Source organism: Drosophila serrata, unplaced genomic scaffold (genome assembly GCF_035046125.1).
Source record: "Drosophila serrata isolate PLE 108 unplaced genomic scaffold, ASM3504612v1 contig_382, whole genome shotgun sequence".
Taxonomy (NCBI): domain Eukaryota; kingdom Metazoa; phylum Arthropoda; class Insecta; order Diptera; family Drosophilidae; genus Drosophila; species Drosophila serrata.
This window is the reverse complement of record NW_028257280.1, coordinates 1710993-1734120: the sequence shown is the minus strand read 5'-3', so window position 1 is coordinate 1734120 and position 23128 is coordinate 1710993. Positions and strand designations below refer to the sequence as shown.

The following is a 23128-nucleotide window of genomic DNA, read 5'->3' as shown; positions in this document are numbered from 1 at the left end:
ACGCTGTTTATGATGTAGAGCGTTTTAAGGTGCATGACATAAATAACAGGAACCCATAGGGCAAGAAAAGTCAAAAAAATCCAAGTCACCACTTCACCCACAGTATGGCAACCCTGCCAGTCCACCCCCATCGACTGGGTTTCCGCCGAATTTTCGCAGTTCAATTTGTTAGCCAAGTGAAAGTGTACACAATTTTCCGCAGATTTTTAAGCACAGCTAACAACACCATGGGTGGCAAGTACAAGATCGTAATGGTGCGCCACGGCGAGTCCGAGTGGAACCAGAAGAATCAGTTCTGCGGCTGGTTCGATGCCAATCTCAGCGAGAAAGGTGATTATTACATCAAGGACAGTCCGTCCCGCTGCTATAGGGAACCTTTGCACTGTAGAACAAGTGCCCTCAGTGCTGATTATCCAACGCGTCGTATACTTAATATGGTCTTGTGTTAATAGGCAAGGAGGAGGCTCTAGCCGCCGGCAAGGCCGTCAAGGAAGCCGGTCTGGAATTCGATGTGGCCCACACCTCGGTGCTGACCCGCGCCCAGGTTACACTGGCTAGCATCCTGCAGGCCAGCGGCCACAAGGAGATCCCCATCCAGAAGACGTGGCGCCTGAACGAGCGCCACTACGGTGGACTCACTGGTCTGAACAAGGCCGAGACCGCAGCCAAGTATGGTGAGGCTCAGGTGCAGATCTGGCGTCGCAGCTTCGATACCCCGCCACCAGCAATGGAGCCGGGCCATCCGTACTACGAGAACATCGTAAAGGATCCCCGCTATGCCGATGGACCCAAGCCGGAGGAGTTCCCTCAGTTCGAGTCTCTTAAGCTGACCATTGAGCGTACGCTGCCCTACTGGAACGACGTCATCATTCCTCAAATGAAGGAGGGCAAGCGCATCCTGATTGCTGCCCACGGCAACAGCCTGCGCGGTATCGTCAAGCATTTAGACAGTGAGTACTAAAATTGATGAAAATATTAAGCTTATTTTAATATTGTAGCATACTTTTGGAAACATTTTAATATTGATTTAATACCTTTCTATTTCCTCTCTTTCAGACCTGTCTGAAGACGCCATAATGGCTTTGAACCTGCCAACAGGCATCCCCTTCGTCTACGAGCTGGACGAGAACTTCAAGCCGGTGGTTTCAATGCAGTTCCTTGGTGACGAGGAGACCGTCAAGAAGGCCATCGAGGCTGTGGCTGCCCAGGGCAAGGCCAAGTAGAAGCTTTCCTTATCGAATCACACACAAAAACCGGCACAAATCAGACGGGGGAAGATATGGGTCTGAGACGGTGCTCTCTGTGTTCAATATCTATCCCACTATATCCTACTCGTTGTTGTTGTTCGCGTAGCAGAATAATTGGTTTAAATCCCAACTAAAGTTATTAAATAATTTATTATTACACACACCCAACACAATTTCGAAGGAGGAGTCTCTATATTTGTTTATTGAAGGGATCACTTCTTCTTGTTCTTCTTGCCATCCTTGGCCAGTTCGAGGCCCAGGATGCACTTGGGAGGCACCTTATACGTTTCGGTGAGGAGGGTGTGCACGAAACGCACCTGGTTGCCCTGGATCTGGAGCTGTTCGTGCTTCTGGTGCGGCAGCTTCACCACACTGGTGCTGGCTGCTGCTCCCTGCTTGCAGAGCTTGATGAACTCTGCCAGGATGATGCCGTATGCCTCGATGTTGCTCACAAGCGTTACCTTCTTGTTGCCGGATCGCGTGGCGAGGGACATTTGGATGAGGGGCTTGCCGCTGGTGTCTTTTCCACTGCACATCTGGTACGAGTGCTCCATTTTGCTGATGATCAGGGAGCACATCTCGCTAAGCGAGGCCTCCCGGTCGCCATAAAGCTCGATCAGTGTTTCGTCTGGTTTCACCAGTTTCGTCAGGGGATGAAGCAAACCGTGCTTGCTCACGTACTCCCGAACAATCTTCTTGATTTGGCCCGCAGGGATTCCCTCTCCGCGCTTGAAGTTCAGCTTGGTGAAAAAGGCCGCCGTTGCATCCGTCACAATATACATCTCCTTCAGCTCCGAGTGGAATAGAGGCGTCTCGGACGCCGCTCCATTTGCCTCATTCGCCTTGACATCGGTGATAAAGTTCACAACTTCTGGATGTTCCAAGTCCACGGAAGTGATCTTATCCACACCCTTGCTCTCCTCGCGCACCACAATAAACCCCTGATCTACCATCTCGGCCAGGAAATTGGAGAGCTTCTTGTAGCGCGTCTTCTTAAGGTCAATCTGCTCGGCGGCCTCAGTGACCACGTAGAGTCGGTAGAAGTTGCTGGTTAGCAGGGGCAGAGGAAGCTTCTTTCCGTGGTTCTTCAATGCAGCGAGGAAAGCGTTCTTCAGTATTGTATCGGGCGTGGACTCCCCCTTCTCCTCATCCACCTTATTCTCCTTCTCCTCGTCGGCTTCCTCCCAGGAATCGGGGACTAGCGACAACGAAGCAGTCCCTGCCTCCAGATCTTCTGTTTGCGTTACAGAGGCAAAGTTTGCAGGAGCTGCGGGCGCAGCCTTTTTCCGCTCAAGTTCAGAACCGAGTGCTGGGAAATCCTCGCCGGACAAGGCCTTGGTCCTTACAAGTGGGATTTGCTGCACCATACTGGGCTCATGAGACCAGAGCTTGTCCCCAAACAGATGCAACATCTTGATGGCCACGCCATGGCCCCCGCACATGTACAACTCGTCGCTGGAGCGGGCCAACTGACCAAGACCCACCGCCGACCTATTGTTTGTGAGGTTCACAGCCACTGAAACGGTTCAAGGTTAGGGATATATCCTGTACGAACTTCTATCCTGGTACTCACTCAACTGCCCCTTTTTGTAGTGACCGTACATGTTCAGCCCCACGCCCAGGGGCACCACACCCGGCAGCATCAGGTCCGCTCCGTTGGTCAGCTTCGGCAGTACACCCTCGTGCGTGGTGAAGTACGGCAGAAGGTCAGGCACGGACCACAGCGCGTACAGGGTGGGCACTAGTTGGCCGCCATCCAGTTCAAAGAACATCGGTTGCTTCTCCACACAGTAGACGATGCTCTGGACGCCACCGTGCGTGAGGATTTTAAGCTGCGTTACCGCCGCCTTTGCCGGCACGAGCAGCTCGATGGACACATGTGGGTATGCCGCTTCCAGGCGCTGCCGAAACTTCTTGCTTTCGGATCCCTTGAGCGCCGCACTGCTCTTGGGTCTGTACGGCTTGAGAAACATCTGTCTGGTGCCCCGATGTGGTGTTCTATGCTGCGCGCTGGAAAGATTGGAGGTTGGCACATGCCACAGTGGAAACAAAAACAAACAATGTGCCAGCCAGTGATGCGCTCTTGGCTTTGTTTTCAATTAGAGCTAAGATGGAAATTAGTAGTGGGAGTCGGCGTTAAATTTCTGGAATTTCTTGAATTAAGATTCCAATTCCAAATCTTCAATTAAATTATTTGTTTTATTACAATTTTTAAATTTTTTTTTTTAATGTAATTTCCTGTTTCCAAAATACGAGTATTCCCTTAATATTTTATTAATAAGTAAAATTGTTCTTATTCAAAAAACAATTTTAAATTTAACCAGCCATAAAAATCATATTGAACTTCCAGATAATTTGCTCACTTAACGCTTCCAAGAAAAATTCACAATTTATTGAAACATCCTTCCAACAAGCACACATTAAAAATGGACAGCCCCGCCCCCTGTGGAAATTCGCCGGGTTTTCCTAATTTAAGAAAAACCTGAAAAGACGCAAGGACCTCTCTCCTCAGGTAGCCAAGAAGCGAAACGCACAAGATCTGGTAAAGGCGCCATTTTTTATTCAACGAAACATCTGTGGTAACAATATTCTCTCCGCACACGACTCTTGTAACTTAAAAATGCGCGTTTGATTCATAATTTTTAGGTTTAGCTACATTTTTGTACTTAGAAAGATACTTAGTAAGCAGGTATAGATCCCCTTTCTTTTTTAACATTTAGCCCGGCCCCGGAAAATAAGATCCTAGTCCGAATCAGAGTCGGAGTCGTTGTTTCCCTCGCCACGTCTGGGCTGAGTGGGTGGATCGTAGAAATGGAGACTCTTGCGCCAGATCTTCACCAGGCCATCGAAGGCCCGGCGGCTGTACTTTCCGTATTTGTTAGGTGTGCGCGGATGCTCGCGGCCGCGCTCCGCCTTTGGCACCATCTCCACATAGCGCTCGTAGGCCGCTGTGTTCTTGCCATAGTCTATCTGCTTCTGGCGGCGGGCGAGTACGGCGGGATCGGCCTCGGTGTACGACGACGAAGATGAGGTGGAGGATGTGTAGCTATTGTGGCGCACGCGCTTTTCCTCCTTGTGGCCCCTAAAGTTGCGATGACGGGTATTGCCGTCCTTGCCGGTGGCAGCCATGGCATCGCCGTTGGCTGAGGAGTTGCTGCTACTGTTCGGACTGTTCGAGCGGCTGTTCTCTTCGTTGCTGGGCGGCGTTTGCGAATGGCGGCGCTTGTACGGCGTCTTCAGCTTCTCCTCCTTGACCAGTCGCTCGAATTTCTCCTCATTGACGCCGTCCAGGAACTCGAACGCCATCTCACGGTCTGTGGCCCCCTCTGCGGTCTCCTGTTTCACCTCGACCGACTCCTTTTTTATCAAAGAACCGCAGCTGGCGGCGCTGCTATTAAGGGAGCTGGAGGCCTGTGAATTAACGTAATCTATTTAACAATAGTTCTGTCAAGATGATGCATCTATCTCTCACCTCATCACTGTGGCCGAACTCCGCCCGGACCTCCTGGGCCCAACTCTGCATCTGGGGCTTCACATCGATCGAGATGGAGGACGCCGAGGAATTCAGGCTGACGGAGCCCTTTATCGGCGTGTTTTCCACGGACATTGGCTGGTCCTCGCAGAGCATCTTTGTACTGTGTTGGTGTTGCAAGTGTTTCTCTGGAGGATGCTGGTCGCTGCGAGGATGTTGTTTTTTTGTGTCCGGACTTCGCGCGTTTTTTGTTGTGATGCAGTCGGATCAGTGTGGCCATGAAATTAAATATTTTTTATACTTTTATTTATTTCGTAAAAATAGCTAAATCTAATCCAGTCTAGCTACATTGTGACCATTTCCAACACTTCCGCAAACGAGCCATGAATAAGTAAACGTGTAAAATGTATATATACACATGTAAGGTGTAAAATGTGTTCGGAGTGACCAGAAAAAATGATCAAAATCACCAAAAAACTTTTTTCGGTACAATTCGATATTTTAAATATATATTTTCTTCTGTTAATTTACAGTAAATGTTACGAATTTCATATTCGACATGATGTGTAAAATGTAAAATGTTAAAAATCATTTCAGAGTGAGCAGAAAAATATAGAATTCTGTAGAAAATTCTACGCTAAATATGAGAATTCGACCCCACGTTTCTGTAAACGTGTAAAATGGTTTTCTAGACGTGTGCGATGCAAAAATGTTAAATAACTGCCACACTAAAAAACTACCACACTAACAAAAAAGTAATTCGAATGATTTTGCATTTTTCGGCATAAAAAAAATTGAAATTGAAACGGTGCACAATTGTTGGTTAGTACGCATTAAATGAAATTATTGACAACTCGATCGGAGTGCCAGCTAAACATTCGTCAAACACACATTTGTAGAACCTGTGAGTGGAAACAAAGCAGCTTAAAATGAGCCTTACATCCGCCGCGGGGATAATTTCCCTACTCGATGAGCCGATGCCGGACTTGAAGGTTTTTGCGCTGAAGAAGCTCGATAACATCGTGGACGAGTTCTGGCCCGAGATCTCCGAGTCCATTGAGAAGATCGAGATGCTGCACGAGGACCGCAGCTTCCCGGAGAACAAGCTGGCTGGCATGGTGGCCTCCAAGGTGTTCTATCACCTCGGCTCCTTCGAGGACGCCTTAACCTATGCCCTGGGAGCTGGCGATCTGTTCGATGTGAACGCACGGAATGAGTACACGGAGACGATCATTGCCAAGTGCATCGACTTCTATATTGCCCAGCGCGTTGAGTTCATTGAGAATCCGAAGGACGCCACCATTGTGGACGAGCGGCTGGAGGGCATTGTTAACCGCATGATTCAGCGCTGCCTGGACGACAATCAGTTCCGCCAGGCCTTGGGCATTGCGCTGGAGACGCGCCGCATGGACATCTTCGAGGTGTCCATCATGAAGTCGGACGACGTGCGCGGCATGCTGGCCTATGCCTACAATGTGACCATGTCGCTGATACAGAACCGGGGCTTCCGCAACCAGGTGCTGCGCTGTCTGGTCGGCCTGTACCGCGACTTGGGCGTCCCCGACTACGTGAATATGTGCCAGTGCTTGATCTTTCTGGAGGATCCACTGGCTGTGGCTGAGATGCTAGACACTCTAACCCGCTCGTCCGTGGAGACGAACAATCTGATGGCCTACCAGATCGCCTTCGATCTGTACGAGTCCGCCACGCAGGAGTTCCTTGGCAATGTGCTGCAGGCCCTCAAGGACACCGCCCCCATTCCCACCGCCCTGCCCAGCACCTTCAAGCCGCAAGGCACAAGTTCCGAGAACGGCGCTAAGACGGAAGAGGACAAGGCCAAGTCGGAGGAAGATATCACAGAGGAAAAAGAAGGTAGGCTGGTGTTTCACATCCAATCTTATGTCTTTGCCTTACCATTGGATTTATGCCCACAGCTGATGTTAAGGTTGAGCGCACCATTGACTCCCTTAACGAGGTGGAGAAGCTGCATCAGAAGAACATAGAGAAACTTATCTCCATTCTTTCCGGCGAGGTGTCCATCGACTTGCAGCTGCAGTTCCTCATCCGCAGCAATCACGCCGATTTGCAGGTGCTGCGCGGCACCAAGGAGGCCGTCCGTGTGTCTATCTGCCACACGGCGACGGTTATTGCAAACGCCTTCATGCACAGCGGCACCACCTCCGATCAGTTCCTGCGCGACAATCTCGACTGGCTGGCCAGGGCAACGAATTGGGCCAAGCTGACGGCCACCGCCTCGCTGGGCGTTATCCATCGAGGCCACGAAAAGGAATCGCTCGCACTGATGCAGAGCTACCTGCCAAAGGAGGCCGGCCCGAGCTCGGGCTACTCCGAGGGCGGTGCCCTGTACGCCCTGGGCCTGATTCATGCAAATCACGGAGCAAATATTATAGATTATCTGCTGCAGCAGCTTAAGGATGCCCAGAACGAGAATGTGCGCCATGGCGGCTGTCTGGGACTGGGTCTCGCCGGTATGGGCACTCATCGGCAGGACCTGTACGAGCAGCTCAAGTTCAACCTCTACCAGGACGATGCCGTCACAGGTGAGGCAGCTGGCATTGCAATGGGAATGGTGATGTTGGGTTCCAAGAACGCCCAGGCCATCGAGGACATGGTGTCGTATGCGCAGGAGACGCAACACGAGAAGATTTTGCGCGGCCTGGCCGTTGGCATCTCCCTAACCATGTTTTCGCGACTGGAGGAGGCTGACCCGCTGGTGACCAGTCTGTCCACCGACAAGGATCCCGTCCTGCGTCGCTCGGGCATGTACACCATTGCCATGGCGTACAATGGAACTGGTAGCAATAAGGCCATTCGTAAGCTGCTCCACGTGGCCGTTTCTGACGTGAACGATGATGTGCGTCGCGCTGCCGTCACCGCTATTGGGTTCATCTTGTTCCGCACCCCGGAGCAGTGTCCCTCGGTAGTGAGTCTGCTGGCTGAGTCCTACAATCCGCATGTTCGTTATGGCGCCGCCATGGCGCTGGGCATTGCCTGTGCCGGCACAGGATTGCGCGAGGCCATAGCTCTCCTGGAGCCAATGGTAAAGTTCGATCCAGTCAACTTTGTACGGCAGGGCGCTCTGATCGCGTCGGCCATGATCTTGATCCAGCACACGGACCAGAGCTGTCCCAAGACCACCTTCTTCCGCCAACTATACGCCGAGGTTATCAGCAACAAGCACGAAGATGTTATGGCCAAGTATGGCGCTATTCTGGCTCAGGGTAAGTGTGTTTTTGTTGGTTATTAAATTAGGGAAAAACTATGAGAAATGGATAGAAGGAAAGCGTCTCATTTGATACAAATATCGTACCAAATATTTCAAAATTATAAGTTTTAAAAAATGTCTTAACTAAAACAGGAAAGGATACAAAGAATATATTTGATTTATGGGGTCGGAAATGACTCCTTCACGGCTTTCCAAACTTCTGAGTAAAATTATAATACCTCCTCTTCTGCATTAGTATAATACATAAATATTTCCCACAGTTAATATATATATATATATATTAACGCGATCATCACACTGATAATACATTTATTCATTATTTTCTTGTAAAACTAAACAAAATAATCACTGATCAAACTAGAACGAAATGCTTGACATAAAAGTAAAAGAGCATTGGAAACTCACAAATTCTTTATTTTGTATGAAATTTTCTTAGGTTTAACGTAAATGCAGCGATAAGATAACCGTTGACTAAAATATGCTTGCCAGTTGTTTTTATTTTCAAACCGTTTTAGTTGGAATTTAAAAATGATTCATTATTCATTTCATAAAAATACACCCAACATAATCATGAGGAGTCCCCGTTGCCTCTGGCCAAATAGATTCCCCTAATTATACCCTCCTTTTTATTAAAATTTTCTAGGCATTATCGATGCTGCCGGCCGGAATGCCACCCTTTCGCTGCAATCCCGGACAGGACACACCAATCTTCAAGCCGTGGTCGGTATGCTGGCCTTTACCCAGTACTGGTACTGGTTCCCTCTCGCCCACACCCTTTCGCTGGCCTTTACGCCCACGTGTGTCATTGGCTTGAACTCGGATCTGAAGATGCCCAAAATGGAGTACAAGTCGGCGGCCAAGCCCTCACTGTACGCCTATCCCGCTCCTCTAGAGGAGAAGAAGAGCGAGGAGCGCGAAAAGGTGGCCACCGCCGTTCTCTCCATTGCCGCCCGCCAGAAGAGACGCGAGAATGCCGACAAGAAAGAGGATGAGAAGATGGATGTGGACGAGGATAGCAAGGAGGGTCAAACTTCAGCGGCCAAGAAAGAGGATGAGGCCAAGACCGACGAAAAGATGGCGACAGATGAGAAGCCCAAGAAGAAGGAGGAGAAGGAAAAGAAAAAGGACGAGGACAAGGAGGCGACGGCGACAAGCGACAAGGAAAAGGAGAAGGAGAAGGAGAAAGAGAAGGACAAGAAGGAGAAAAAGGAACCCGAGCCCACCTCTGAGATCCTGCAGAATCCCGCCCGCGTTCTCCGCCAGCAGCTGAAGGTCCTCAGTGTCATCGATGGTCAGTCGTATGAGCCCCTAAAAGAGGTAACCATTGGCGGCATCATAGTGTTCCAGCACACCGGTAAGGCCGAGGATCAAGAGCTCGTGGAACCCGTGGCCGCCTTCGGCCCGATGAATGACGAGGAGAAGGAGCCGGAGCCGCCAGAGCCCTTCGAGTACATCGAGGACTAAATGGGCATGCTTTTCGTCATAATCTAAGTGAAAGAGAAACAGTTCGATTTTCAAACCCTTGCATACTTTTCACGTGAAACCACAACGCTAACCCCTAACGCTAATTATAATCCAAATAAAAATGTTCATCGTTTGTGATGTAAACAAGGCGTGCGTACTTTGGTTTATGGATTCCCCGCTCTTGGGATTAGCTGCGACGCCGCCTCTGTCGCGGGCGCCAGCCTCTCAGACTTATCTTGGCGGAGGAGAGCTTTCGATCAAGCGAGATTGTTTCGCCATATGCTGAAAGTTTGCTCCAAACATAAATAAATATGTATACGATTTCACAACGGTCGGCAATTGGTGCGTTCTCGATTTGTATTATCTTGGACACTGTTTCTTCTCTCTCTTTGGAGAGAAACAAGGGCGCGTTTAGGGGGTCAAAGGGGAACTGTAGCCCCACAGATAATCCAGACCTTATTATTGTGTTCGAAATGCATTGATTTTTTATAGCTTTGTTGCTTTTTGATACAAAATAAAATGGTTTTGGATGAAAAAAAAACCACTATACTACTTAAATTGCCATCACAAAATTAATTAATTTATTCCAAATAAATCTTTGTTCATAGATTAAAACTAATGGAATATATAAAGACTTTTAATGTTAGAACTGAATAAATTTAGCAAAATATAAACAGATAGTCAATTCTGATCTATTACTTATGTATATGTACATATGTATGTGTTTGACAAACATCTGATCACCGAATAACCCCCTTGGTCGCGCCCTTGTTTGTTGCCATAGTGTTAAATACGCGCAAATGACGAATAAAACAAACATTCAACTAGTGAGACGCTTGTTCTTTACCTATTGTGGCACAATTTTAACACCTTTGCCGACGTAGAGCGTTATCACTTGTTGTGCCGCCACCGAAATCACAGTTATAAACATAAAAGTGCGACAGGGTGACAACCCTGGCCGCAGCACACGGTATAAATACTGAGCGAATGCTCTCTCTCATTCACTCAGTTTTTTTTTGTTACTACGTGCGGTGCTTGTGCTGCCGCTTTTCGTAAAAAATATTCGCGTAAATATTAGTAGTGTAATAGGTAGTGTGTGTTGACAACAAAATTAGTAGTCTGGCTGCGCCAGGCCACGAATTAATTAGCTTATATGTATACAACTTACAACCCGAAACACGACGATACCAAAAATATTAGCAGCCAGTTCTTTGTGTAATTTCTCGCCAGAAACGGTAAACTGCAAGTAACGGTGCAGCACCTGACCTCGACCTACACAACAAATACATAGAAACATCGCTGTGATTTGTTGTTGCCGGCTGTGTTTGCTTCATTGATTTTCACGAAGAAGAGGTAGAGAGGAGAAGAAGCAAAGAGAGGGGAAGCAGAAACCGAGTGCAGTGCCGCCCGCGTGCGAATAACGGTGAATCTCGGACTCAGAACTGCCAAAAAATCCCACCATTATGAACCGCACCAGGAGGAAGGTCATCCGTCCCAAGAATCCCTACACCGAGGCAAACTTGATCTCACAATGGAGCTTCTGGTGAGTGTTTCCCAAAACCCCATTTTACGCCCAGTGCGCGAACCCTCCCTATTTGCGTTAGTCATGAGCCCCATTATTTACGGTAAATTATATAGTCTTGTAGCACGTGTTCGAGCCATATTGAGCGAGCAAGTAGTACCAGTTTTTGGGCCTCTTTATCGGAGTTGCTCGACTATAATTAGTTGATTCGTATTAGCTTGTCCGTCCGATAACTGCGGCTAGATAAGAGTGCGCCATTCTAATGAGAAATGGAGCGAACATCCCATTAAATTGGATGCCGCCTTTATTAGATGTCAATGCCTATAGCAACCAGGTTACGCACATCGCTGGATTTATTCCAATATAACATATAGGAGCGGTCATAGTCTAACTCAGCTTTATGGGCGATAGTACCCAGCATTTGAATTGGCGTTTCGTCTGCGCTTTACTACAATGTCACATTTACTACAAAGATTGGAATCGGAATCCCTCCGTACTCCACTATCGGCGGGCAGTTCAGTTGTGAGCCCCACACAATTAGGCGGAATTGTATTTCATTAACAAAGACTTGAGGATCCCACAGTGGGGACTGTCACATGGCAGATATAGTCCACAGAAATCAAGTCTTTGTTTAGGGTGTTCTCACAAGAATACAGTAGGATTAGTTGGATAAAATTTAAACAATGTAAAAATATGTAATAATATAGACCTCATCTGAGGGTTTATATAAGCTGTCTATTTTGTAAAAGGTTTGAACTTTCTAAAATTCTAACGAACTTACAGTCACATAAAGAATTTTTAAATAATACAATAATATTAGATAATATTATCTTTAACTTTTTAAAAATTTAGCTATATTAATCTTTAAAAGACAATTTACATATATGATAACAAATGGTGTAAACGCCTTACTTTAAGACTTGCCTTAAAGATAAAGCAAAGTACACGGTATTCATGATATAATCAAGAACCTCACTACTGTATAGCGAATACAATCCTAATTAAGCCTCCTTTTACAAGTTTCTACTGTATGTTCAACTACAAGTGTTTGATTAATATGTAATCAAACACAGTGTGTCTGGGTTTTCATTTTCGCAGATCGTGGGTCTGACGAAATTCCCTAGAATATTACTTGTTGTGCGCAATTCTTTGTCTTCGTTTTATCAGAGGACTTTCCTATGGCAATAAAAAACAACACATTTTTTCGTAGTTATCTTATTACAAAGACTTTACTTAGTTTAAACCCAAATAAGCCTCAGGAAATCATAAAAGATTTCTGGGTCTTAGCAACCAGAAAATCTTACCTTGTCTGCCCTACGCTATCGGGACAATTAAAAGGGTTCCAAGGAGCAATTATAGAGCCATTATAAACTTTTAAGATTACAAGTGCTAGTGCTTAAATGTTCATGATGTATAAACAAACTTAGATTTGGAGAAATATTAATTAGAATCGACAATTTCTAACTTAGGTAACTCTTAAGAATTATTCGATTAATTTAAGAAGAGATGTTTATTTATAAAGACTCAAGTTTATAACATTTTTATCCAATTGCAGCATGCACTAGGCCCAGTTAGGAATTATAAGGCCAAACCTTTATATTTAATGAACGTATTATTTTTATTTTTTTCATATCTCAAGAAAAAATTACTAACTGGAAACTCTTTTCAGGTGGATGCGAGATCTTTTTAAGCGAGGTCTCAAGGGTCCCTTGACGGACGAGGAGTTGTACCAGCACAGGAAAACACTGGACAGCGAACGGGTGACAAACAAGTTCGCCGAACTGTGGGACGATGAGCTGAAGCGTGATGATCCCAGCGTTGTGAGGATGATATTGCGAGCGTACGGCAAGATATTCGTGCCCATGGGATTGGCCTTCTCCCTGGCCGAGACGGTTTGCAAGTACGTAGAAATATGCTTTCTAGCCAGAGATAAGTTGCTAATCCGATTCGTTTCTGTTCCTTTGCAGATCCTGCATGCCCCTGTTTCTGGGTAACCTCGTAGGCTACTTTGCCGTAAATCAAACAGAGATTAGTGAACAGACGGCGTATCTGTACGCCATTGGAATTGTGATATGCATGCTGGTGCCGGTGCTGACCTTCCATCCATTCATCTTCTACATCTTCCAAGTGGGCACCAAGCTGCGGCTCGCCCTGTCAGGTCTCATCTACCGCAAGGTCCTGCAAGTCTCGAAAAGCAGTAGCAACGACGGCCTGCGCGGCAGAGCCATCAATATTTTGTCCAACGATCTCGGTCGCTTCGATGTTGCGCTTTGCTTCCTTCACGACACGTGGAAGGGTCCAATGGAGTCACTAATCATTGGGTTCCTCATGTACCGAGAGATCGGTATATCCGCTGTGATAGGAGTCTCCTTCATGCTCAGCTTTATACCACTGCAGGCGTGGGCAGCCAAAAAGGCAGCGTATTATCGACAGATGACTGCCGAACGGACGGATCTTCGAGTTAAGCTGATGAACGAGATTATCCAGGGCATCCAGGTGATCAAGATGTATGCGTGGGAGCGCAGCTTCGCTCGTGTCATAGCCGAAGTGCGCCTCAAAGAGGTGAAGGCTATCCGAGGCACTGCCTACATCCACGCCGCCCTCGGCTGCACCTCCATGATATCCCCACTGTCCGTATTCCTGGCGCTGTGCTCCTACGTTTACCTGGGCGACCCACTAACCGCCCAAAAGGTCTATACCGTGTCGTCGTACTTCAACATGCTCAACGATTCGATGGTGACCTTCTGGCCCATGTCCATCACATTTATCGCTGAGGCCTTGGTGTCTGCCAAGCGCTGTAAGGAGTTCCTGCTGGACGGAGACCGAGCGGAGGTTCCCATCAACCTGGAGGCCAATCAGCAGACGGCCAAGAATAAGCGCAAGATCACCAAGGAGGACAAACAAAAGAGCGTCGAAGTAAACGGTTCCCTGCTCTCCAACGGCAAGCCCCACCACAATCGCTTGCGGGACTATGACCCAGAAGCGACCAAAAAATGTGTGGTGCTCAAGAATGTCTCGGCTTCCTGGGACACATGTGACGGTCATGCCAACACTGCCATCGAGGAATTTAGTACGGACATTCCAGATCATACACTGACCGCCGTAGTTGGACCCGTAGGCGCCGGCAAGTCCAGCTTCCTGAACGTTCTGCTCGGCGAGGTGGGCATCGATAAGGGCGAGGCCATGGTCCACGGAAAGGTATCATATGCCTCTCAGGAGCCCTGGGTGTTTGAGGGAACCATCCGCGACAATATCGTCTTCGTGGAGGATTACAACGAGCGGCGCTACAAGAAGGTGGTGAAGGCTTGTGGTCTCGAGCGTGATATGGAGCTGCTACCCCGCGGAGACTTGACAGTGGTCGGCGAGCGAGGAGTGAGCCTGAGTGGTGGACAAAAGGCCAGGGTCAGCCTAGCCAGAGCTGTTTATCGCAAGGCGGATATCTACTTGCTAGACGACCCGCTCTCTGCTGTGGACACGCATGTGGGCAAGCACATATTTGATCGGTGTATACGCGACTTTTTGTCCAACAAGATTCGGATTCTGGTCACGCATCAAGTGCAATACCTGTTCGATGTGGAGCACCTGCTGCTGATGGGTAACGGCAAGATTTTGGCCCAGGGCAGCTACCAGGAGCTCCAGCGTTCGAGGCAGTTCCAGTTCCTCGAGCAGACGCTGCACGATGAAAGCGGCATTGGAGATACACACAGCCTGAAGAGTCAGATATCACGCAGCGATTCGGAGAAGAGCATGGAGCACCATCATCAGCAGCTGCTGCAGCCGGGCGAGGAGGTGGAGGAGCTAAACCAGGAGCAACAATCTGTGGGAGCCATCAAAATGCATGTCTATGCCTCGTACATCAAAGCACTGGATAGCACCTTCCTGCTGGGACTTATTGTCTCCCTGTTTATCTGCGCCCGCGTTATGCTCACCGGCGTGGACTACTTCCTGTCGCGTTGGGTCATTTGGGAGGAGAAGATCGCAGTTAATGGCACTACCGCCTTGCTAAATGAAAGTGATCCTATGCCCACCAATGATACGCTGGCCTTGAATGCCACAGATGCATCTATAACGCCTGTGATTGCCGACAAGATTGAGGCGGGCATTCGACAGGAACTGGTCCTCTTCTATGCCACCATACTGGGAGCCACGCTGATCGTTTATCTCCTCCGCACCTTTGGTTTCTTTAAGATGTGCCTGCGCATATCGCTGCATTTGCACGATCGGCTCTTTAGGGGCATCACCAGGGCCAGCATGTACTTCTTTAACACGAACTCCTCCGGTCGGATACTGAATCGCTTCTCCAAGGATATAAGGACTGTGGATACGGATCTGCCGCATACGCTGCTGGATTGCATGGCCTTCATTATTGATGTATCGGGAGTGGTTATCATAGTGGCCATTGCCAACTACTGGTTGCTGGTGCCCGCTGCCATAATTGGCACCGTATTGGGTTTAATACGTTACCTCTACGTCAACACCAGCCGAAGTGTTAAAAGAATTGAGTCCATATGTGAGTTAAAAAATCCTTTATTTTAAATTGATATTATAATTCTTAATCATTTTCAGCACGTAGTCCCGTCTTCTCGCTGACCAACCAAACCTTCCAGGGCCTCACCACTATCCGTGCTCTGCAGGCTCAGAGCGCCTTGGAGCAGGAGTTCCATGAGTATCAAAACTCCAATACCTCGGCCTGGTTCCTGTTCCTCTCGTGCACGCGTGCCTTTGCCTTGTGGTCGGATCTGTTGTGCATTGCCTATATGGCGGCGGTCACCTTTAGTTTCCTGCTGCTTAAGGATGAGTTCGACAGCGGCGATGTGGGTCTGGCTATCCTGCACTCCACCACGATGACGGGCATGTGCCAGTGGGGCATGCGGCAGACAGCAGAACTGGAGAATCAAATGACGAGCGTGGAGCGTGTGCTGGAGTATATGGAACAGCCACCGGAGGCTCCGCTGGAAACGCCCGAGAAGTTCAAGCCAAAGACCGAGTGGCCAAGCAAGGGTCGCATTGAGTTCATCAACTTTAAGTTGCGCTACTCGCCCAAGGAAGCGCCGGTGCTGAGGGACCTCAATTTCACTATTGAGCCGCGCGAGAAGATCGGAATTGTGGGCCGCACTGGTGCCGGCAAATCGTCCATCATCCAGTCCATCTTCCGTTTAGCCTGCAACGAGGGCATGATCCGGATCGACGATGTGGACATTGAGCATTTGGGTCTGCACGATCTGCGAAGTCAGATCTCCATCATACCCCAAGATCCGGTTCTATTTTCGGGCACACTGCGATACAACTTGGATCCGCTGGACGAGCGTACGGACGAGGAGATGTGGAAGGCGTTGGGTGATGTGGAGCTGCGCTCCTATGTGTCCACGCTCATTGGTGGCCTCAACTGTCGCATGTACGACGGCGGCTCGAACTTTAGTGTGGGCCAGAGGCAGCTCGTTTGCCTAGCGAGAGCCATCCTGAGGCACAACAAGATCCTTATTATGGACGAGGCCACGGCTAACGTGGATCCAGAGTAAGTTTAACTGTAAATATTATTGTAAGGTTATTCATTATAGCCTTGTAAGGTATTCAAATTATAGTCCGAAGCATTGTTTTATCGAAAAATTTGTCACATATAAATATTGATTCAAAGAATGCTAATATTTTAAACTGCGTTATGATCGATATCCGATTCGATCCTATAATTCAATTGCAAACTGCAAGGGTATACTAACTTTGAAACTTTGGTTCGAGAAGATTGTTTCCTTTCTTAATTTAAATTAATTATTAACGTATTTTCCTTTCAGAACCGACAAGCTTATTCAGCAAACAATCCGCTCCAAGTTCGGACACTGCACCGTCCTGACCATAGCCCATCGGTTGCACACTGTGATGGACAGCGATCGAGTATTGGTAATGGATGCAGGGGAGGCCCGAGAGCTGGGACATCCCTACGAGCTGCTGCAGCGATCAGGTGGTTATCTGCGTCAACTGGTGGACAACACGGGAGCGGCCACCGCCTTTGCCCTGCAACAGGCGGCCGAGCAGAGTTACAGCAAGCAACTGCTGGGAGACGACGACGACACTGCCGCCCAGGATCTGAACATATCGCTGGCGCTGGAGGAGAAGAGTCAATAACTGTACTTGCTCAAACATCGAAGTAGAGCATATGAACTGAAAGTATTATATACAAAGCAGAATATGTACTTAAAGCTAACAAATTACCTGTTGCCTTGTACTTACGGAATATACATTTATAAGCTAGCTTGTTTATCGCCACGAATTTATGTAAATGTTTCTGTTACTGTATCTGTATCCGTTTCACTAGTATGTATCTTGTAAGTTTTGTACATCAAGTGTTCAATCGGCAAGCGCACAAAGTTCTGGAGAGCAAGTTCAATCAATCTAAATAGGACAAGTATAATGTATTTAGGTACTTTTTTAAATAAATCCATGTAGCTAATGTAGGATTACAATAAAGCATACCTAAAGATACGTACAATCTCAATAAAGTGCCTGAGAGTTATTAACTAAACGAAAATGAGTTGTTTTTTAATTATGGCTTACGGGCGCTGTTTTTCTTAGATAACTGGAGGGGGTTTTTTTCAGAAGGCGAAGCGTTGAGAGGTAAGGTGTATCCCACATAATAGCTGGGCAGGAATATCCCAAAATATCGCATTTAATGTTGAAATATCAATGTTATACATATATTTTTATTTAAATTAATTACTGGCTATGGCTCGGTATGTTTTTAAAAATTTTTTTTTATAAGGTGTTAAAGGGGTTAAAATTGTCAAACATTGATAAAAATCCCAATTTTTGGAAATTTAAAATTGAGTATGCAGATTTATTAAACTACTAAAAACTAGCATAGATCAGCTTTCCGAATTACAATTAATGATTTTTTGGCTTAGTTATGAGTTTTTAAAACTATGATTTTTGGGACAAATTGTCTGTTTTTATACCTTTTTGCAGGTTTTTATGATTTTAGTCAAAAACTGACAATAACATCAACAAACGCAGTATGCAGATTTGTTAGTGCAATAAAAACTAGTCACAGAAAAACTTTCCGAATTAAAATTAATGCAATTTCGACCTAATTATGATGTCCGAAAAACTTTGATTTTTCAAAAAAATGGTCTGTTTTTATACCTTTTTGAAGAATATAATTTAAGTCAGAAGCTTGAAACTCAATGAAGGAGTCATTTCCGACCCAATAAACCATATATATTCTTGATCAGCGTCAACAGCCCAGTCGTTCTAGCCATGTCCGGTCCAAAAATAAATTTTTGACATTTTTCCTAAAATTGAAAATTTTATAAGGGGTTACATCATTAAAATTGCCAAAATTTTTCAAACAATTGAATTTTTTAAATTGGAAAACTGAGTATGCAGCTTTGTTAATCTTCTAAAAACTAGCATAGATCAGCTTTCCGAATTACAATTAATGATTTTTTGGCTTAGTTATGAGTTTTTAAAACTATGATTTTTGGGAAAAATTGTCTGTTTTTATACCTTTTTGCAGGTTTTTATGATTTTAGTCAAAAACTGACAATAACATCAACAAACGCAGTATGCAGATTTGTTAGTGCAATAAAAACTAGCACAGAAAAACTTTCCGAATTAAAATTAATGCAATTTCGACCTAATTATGATGTCCGAAAAACTTTGATTTTTCAAAAAAATTGTCTGTTTTTATACCTTTTTGAAGAATATAATTTAAGTCAGAAGCTTGAAACTCAATGAAGGAGTCATTTCCGACCCAATAAACCATATATATTCTTGATCAGCGTCAACAGCCCAGTCGTTCTAGCCATGTCCGGTCCAAAAATAAATTTTTTACATTTTTCCTAAAATTGAAAATTTTATAAGGGGTTACATCATTAAAATTGCCAAAATTTTTCAAACAATTGAATTTTTTAAATTGGAAAACTGAGTATGCAGCTTTGTTAATCTTCTAAAAACTAGCATAGATCAGCTTTCCGAATTACAATTAATGATTTTTTGGCTTAGTTATGAGTTTTTAAAACTGATTTTTGGGACAAATTGTCTGTTTTTATACCTTTTTGCAGGTTTTTATGATTTTAGTCAAAAACTGACAATAACATCAACAAACGCAGTATGCAGATTTGTTAGTGCAATAAAAACTGTCACAGAAAAACTTTCCGAATTAAAATTAATGCAATTTCGACCTAATTATGATGTCCGAAAAACTTTGATTTTTCAAAAAAATTATCTGTTTTTATACCTTTTTGAAGAATATAATTTAAGTCAGAAGCTTGAAACTCAATGAAGGAGTCATTTCCGACCCAATAAACCATATATATTCTTGATCAGCGTCAACAGCCCAGTCGTTCTAGCCATGTCCGGTCCAAAAATAAATTTTTTACATTTTTCCTAAAATTGAAAATTTTATAAGGGGTTACATCATTAAAATTGCCAAAATTTTGCAAACAATTGAATTTTTTAAATTTGAAAACTGAGTATGCAGCTTTGTTAATCTACTAAAAACTAGCATAGATCAGGTTTCCGAATTACAATTAATGATTTTTTGGCTTAGTTATGAGTTTTTAAAACTATGATTTTTGGGAAAAATTGTCTGTTTTTATACCTTTTTGCAGGTTTTTATGATTTTAGTCAAAAACTGACAATAACATCAACAAACGCAGTATGCAGATTTGTTAGTGCAATCAAAAATAGCACAGAAAAACTTTCCGAATTAAAATTAATGCAATTTCGACCTAATTATGATGTCCGAAAAACTTTGATTTTTCAAAAAAATTGTCTGTTTTTATACCTTTTTGAAGAATATAATTTAAGTCAGAAGCTTGAAACTCAATGAAGGAGTCATTTCCGACCCTATAAACCATATATATTCTTGATCAGCGTCAACAGCCCAGTCGTTCTAGCCATGTCCGGTCCAAAAATAATTTTTTTTACATTTTTCCTAAAATTGAAAATTTTATAAGGGGTTACATCATTAAAATTGCCAAAATTTTGCAAACAATTGAATTTTTTAAATTTGAAAACTGAGTATGCAGCTTTGTTAATCTACTAAAAACTAGCATAGATCAGGTTTCCGAATTACAATTAATGATTTTTTGGCTTAGTTATGAGTTTTTAAAACTATGATTTTTGGGAAAAATTGTCTGTTTTTATACCTTTTTGCAGGTTTTTATGATTTTAGTCAAAAACTGACAATAACATCAACAAACGCAGTATGCAGATTTGTTAGTGCAATCAAAAATAGCACAGAAAAACTTTCCGAATTAAAATTAATGCAATTTCGACCTAATTATGATGTCCGAAAAACTTTGATTTTTCAAAAAAATGGTCTGTTTTTATACCTTTTTGAAGAATATAATTTAAGTCAGAAGCTTGAAACTCAATGAAGGAGTCATTTCCGACCCTATAAACCATATATATTCTTGATCAGCGTCAACAGCCCAGTCGTTCTAGCCATGTCCGGTCCAAAAATAAATTTTTGACATTTTTCCTAAAATTGAAAATTTTATAAGGGGTTACATCATTAAAATTGCCAAAATTTTGCAAACAATTGAATTTTTTAAATTTGAAAACTGAGTATGCAGCTTTGTTAATCTACTAAAAACTAGCATAGATCAGGTTTCCGAATTACAATTAATGATTTTTTGGCTTAGTTATGAGTTTTTAAAACTATGATTTTTGGGAAAAATTGTCTGTTTTTATACCTTTTTGCAGGTTTTTATGATTTTAGTCAAAAACTGACAATAACATCAACAAACGCAGTATGCAGATTTGTTAGTGCAATCAAAAATAGCACAGAAAAACTTTCCGAATTAAAATTAATGCAATTTCGACCTAATTATGATGTCCGAAAAACTTTGATTTTTCAAAAAAAATGGTCTGTTTTTATACCTTTTTTAAGAATATAATTTAAGTCAGAAGCTTGAAACTCAATGAAGGAGTCATTTCCGACCCTATAAACCATATATATTCTTGATCAGCGTCAACAGCCCAGTCGTTCTAGCCATGTCCGGTCCAAAAATAATTTTTTTACATTTTTCCTAAAATTGAAAATTTTATAAGGGGTTACATCATTAAAATTGCCAAAATTTTGCAAACAATTGAATTTTTTAAATTTGAAAACTGAGTATGCAGCTTTGTTAATCTACTAAAAACTAGCATAGATCAGGTTTCCGAATTACAATTAATGATTTTTTGGCTTAGTTATGAGTTTTTAAAACTATGATTTTTGGGAAAAATTTTCTGTTTTTATACCTTTTTGCAGGTTTTTATGATTTTAGTCAAAAACTGACAATAACATCAACAAACGCAGTATGCAGATTTGTTAGTGCAATCAAAAATAACACAGAAAAACTTTCCGAATTAAAATTAATGCAATTTCGACCTAATTATGATGTCCGAAAAGCTTTGATTTTTCAAAAAAATTATCTGTTTTTATACCTTTTTGAAGAATATAATTTAAGTCAGAAGCTTGAAACTCAATGAAGGAGTCATTTCCGACCCTATAAACCATATATATTCTTGATCAGCGTCAACAGCCCAGTCGTTCTAGCCATGTCCGGTCCAAAAATAATTTTTTTACATTTTTCCTAAAATTGAAAATTTTATAAGGGGTTACATCACTAAAATTGCCAAAATTTTGCAAACAATTGAATTTTTTAAATTTGAAAACTGAGTATGCAGCTTTGTTAATCTACTAAAAACTAGCATAGATCAGGTTTCCGAATTACAATTAATGATTTTTTGGCTTAGTTATGAGTTTTTAAAACTATGATTTTTGGGAAAAATTGTCTGTTTTTATACCTTTTTGCAGGTTTTTATGATTTTAGTCAAAAACTGACAATAACATCAACAAACGCAGTATGCAGATTTGTTAGTGCAATCAAAAATAGCACAGAAAAACTTTCCGAATTAAAATTAATGCAATTTCGACCTAATTATGATGTCCGAAAAACTTTGATTTTTCAAAAAAATGGTCTGTTTTTATACCTTTTTGAAGAATATAATTTAAGTCAGAAGCTTGAAACTCAATGAAGGAGTCATTTCCGACCCTATAAACCATATATATTCTTGATCAGCGTCAACAGCCCAGTCGTTCTAGCCATGTCCGGTCCAAAAATAAATTTTTTACATTTTTCCTAAAATTGAAAATTTTATAAGGGGTTACATCATTAAAATTGCCAAAATTTTGCAAACAATTGAATTTTTTAAATTTGAAAACTGAGTATGCAGCTTTGTTAATCTACTAAAAACTAGCATAGATCAGGTTTCCGAATTACAATTAATGATTTTTTGGCTTAGTTATGAGTTTTTAAAACTATGATTTTTGGGAAAAATTGTCTGTTTTTATACCTTTTTGCAGGTTTTTATGATTTTTGTCAAAAACTGACAATAACATCAACAAACGCAGTATGCAGATTTGTTAGTGCAATAAAAACTGTCACAGAAAAACTTTCCGAATTAAAATTAATGCAATTTCGACCTAATTATGATGTCCGAAAAACTTTGATTTTTCAAAAAAATGGTCTGTTTTTATACCTTTTTGAAGAATATAATTTAAGTCAGAAGCTTGAAACTCAATGAAGGAGTCATTTCCGACCCTATAAACCATATATATTCTTGATCAGCGTCAACAGCCCAGTCGTTCTAGCCATGTCCGGTCCAAAAATAATTTTTTTTACATTTTTCCTAAAATTGAAAATTTTATAAGGGGTTACATCATTAAAATTGCCAAAATTTTGCAAACAATTGAATTTTTTAAATTTGAAAACTGAGTATGCAGCTTTGTTAATCTACTAAAAACTAGCATAGATCAGCTTTCCGAATTACAATTAATGATTTTTTGGCTTAGTTATGAGTTTTTAAAACTATGATTTTTGGGAAAAATTGTCTGTTTTTATACCTTTTTGCAGGTTTTTATGATTTTAGTCAAAAACTGACAATAACATCAACAAACGCAGTATGCAGATTTGTTAGTGCAATCAAAAATAGCACAGAAAAACTTTCCGAATTAAAATTAATGCAATTTCGACCTAATTATGATGTCCGAAAAACTTTGATTTTTCAAAAAAATGGTCTGTTTTTATACCTTTTTGAAGAATATAATTTAAGTCAGAAGCTTGAAACTCAATGAAGGAGTCATTTCCGACCCAATAAACCATATATATTCTTGATCAGCGTCAACAGCC

General features: G+C 43.2%; 5 protein-coding genes across 5 annotated transcripts; 3 read left to right on the top strand and 2 right to left on the bottom strand.

Moving 5' to 3' along the window:
- The first annotated feature begins 157 nt into the window (after positions 1 to 157).
- Positions 158 to 1415, top strand: Pglym78 (phosphoglyceromutase 78). The gene is made up of 3 exons (XM_020955826.2): positions 158 to 330; positions 453 to 950; positions 1057 to 1415. The coding sequence occupies exons 1-3, from the start codon at positions 228 to 230 to the stop codon at positions 1221 to 1223; spliced, it is 768 nt and encodes a 255-aa protein (XP_020811485.1). The 5' UTR covers positions 158 to 227; the 3' UTR covers positions 1224 to 1415.
- eIF2D (eukaryotic translation initiation factor 2D) lies at positions 1118 to 3449 on the bottom strand. Its single transcript, XM_020955825.2, has 2 exons — positions 2821 to 3449; positions 1118 to 2763 (listed from the first exon to the last, which is right to left on the bottom strand). The coding sequence occupies exons 1-2, from the start codon at positions 3218 to 3220 to the stop codon at positions 1460 to 1462; spliced, it is 1704 nt and encodes a 567-aa protein (XP_020811484.2). The 5' UTR covers positions 3221 to 3449; the 3' UTR covers positions 1118 to 1459.
- A 336-nt stretch (positions 3450 to 3785) lies between these two features.
- Slbp (Stem-loop binding protein) lies at positions 3786 to 5170 on the bottom strand. The gene is made up of 2 exons (XM_020955527.2): positions 4720 to 5170; positions 3786 to 4658 (listed from the first exon to the last, which is right to left on the bottom strand). Exons 1-2 carry the CDS (start codon positions 4873 to 4875, stop codon positions 3990 to 3992), a joined length of 825 nt encoding a protein of 274 aa, XP_020811186.2. The 5' UTR covers positions 4876 to 5170; the 3' UTR covers positions 3786 to 3989.
- Positions 5171 to 5341: 171 nt separating this feature from the next.
- Positions 5342 to 9574, top strand: Rpn2 (Regulatory particle non-ATPase 2). Its single transcript, XM_020955525.2, has 4 exons — positions 5342 to 5541; positions 5619 to 6591; positions 6654 to 7961; positions 8610 to 9574. Exons 2-4 carry the CDS (start codon positions 5649 to 5651, stop codon positions 9428 to 9430), a joined length of 3072 nt encoding a protein of 1023 aa, XP_020811184.1. The 5' UTR covers positions 5342 to 5541; positions 5619 to 5648; the 3' UTR covers positions 9431 to 9574.
- An 853-nt stretch (positions 9575 to 10427) lies between these two features.
- rdog (red dog mine) lies at positions 10428 to 17475 on the top strand. Its single transcript, XM_020955595.2, has 5 exons — positions 10428 to 10973; positions 12622 to 12852; positions 12920 to 15462; positions 15519 to 16467; positions 16742 to 17475. Exons 1-5 carry the CDS (start codon positions 10894 to 10896, stop codon positions 17070 to 17072), a joined length of 4134 nt encoding a protein of 1377 aa, XP_020811254.2. The 5' UTR covers positions 10428 to 10893; the 3' UTR covers positions 17073 to 17475.
- The last annotated feature ends 5653 nt before the right edge of the window (positions 17476 to 23128 follow it).

Coding starts and splice junctions, on each gene's coding strand:
- Pglym78 (XM_020955826.2), top strand. CDS start 228: ATGGGTGGCAAGTACAAGATCGTAATGGTGCGCCACGGCGAGTCCGAG. Junction 331..452: donor TGCCAATCTCAGCGAGAAAG/GTGATTATTACA, acceptor TTGTGTTAATAG/GCAAGGAGGAGGCTCTAGCC. Junction 951..1,056: donor TATCGTCAAGCATTTAGACA/GTGAGTACTAAA, acceptor CCTCTCTTTCAG/ACCTGTCTGAAGACGCCATA.
- eIF2D (XM_020955825.2), bottom strand. CDS start 3,220: ATGTTTCTCAAGCCGTACAGACCCAAGAGCAGTGCGGCGCTCAAGGGA. Junction 2,764..2,820: donor CTACAAAAAGGGGCAGTTGA/GTGAGTACCAGG, acceptor GAACCGTTTCAG/TGGCTGTGAACCTCACAAAC.
- Slbp (XM_020955527.2), bottom strand. CDS start 4,875: ATGCTCTGCGAGGACCAGCCAATGTCCGTGGAAAACACGCCGATAAAG. Junction 4,659..4,719: donor AGTTCGGCCACAGTGATGAG/GTGAGAGATAGA, acceptor GTTAATTCACAG/GCCTCCAGCTCCCTTAATAG.
- Rpn2 (XM_020955525.2), top strand. CDS start 5,649: ATGAGCCTTACATCCGCCGCGGGGATAATTTCCCTACTCGATGAGCCG. Junction 6,592..6,653: donor TATCACAGAGGAAAAAGAAG/GTAGGCTGGTGT, acceptor TTATGCCCACAG/CTGATGTTAAGGTTGAGCGC. Junction 7,962..8,609: donor TGGCGCTATTCTGGCTCAGG/GTAAGTGTGTTT, acceptor AAAATTTTCTAG/GCATTATCGATGCTGCCGGC.
- rdog (XM_020955595.2), top strand. CDS start 10,894: ATGAACCGCACCAGGAGGAAGGTCATCCGTCCCAAGAATCCCTACACC. Junction 12,853..12,919: donor CTGGCCGAGACGGTTTGCAA/GTACGTAGAAAT, acceptor GTTCCTTTGCAG/ATCCTGCATGCCCCTGTTTC. Junction 15,463..15,518: donor TAAAAGAATTGAGTCCATAT/GTGAGTTAAAAA, acceptor AATCATTTTCAG/CACGTAGTCCCGTCTTCTCG.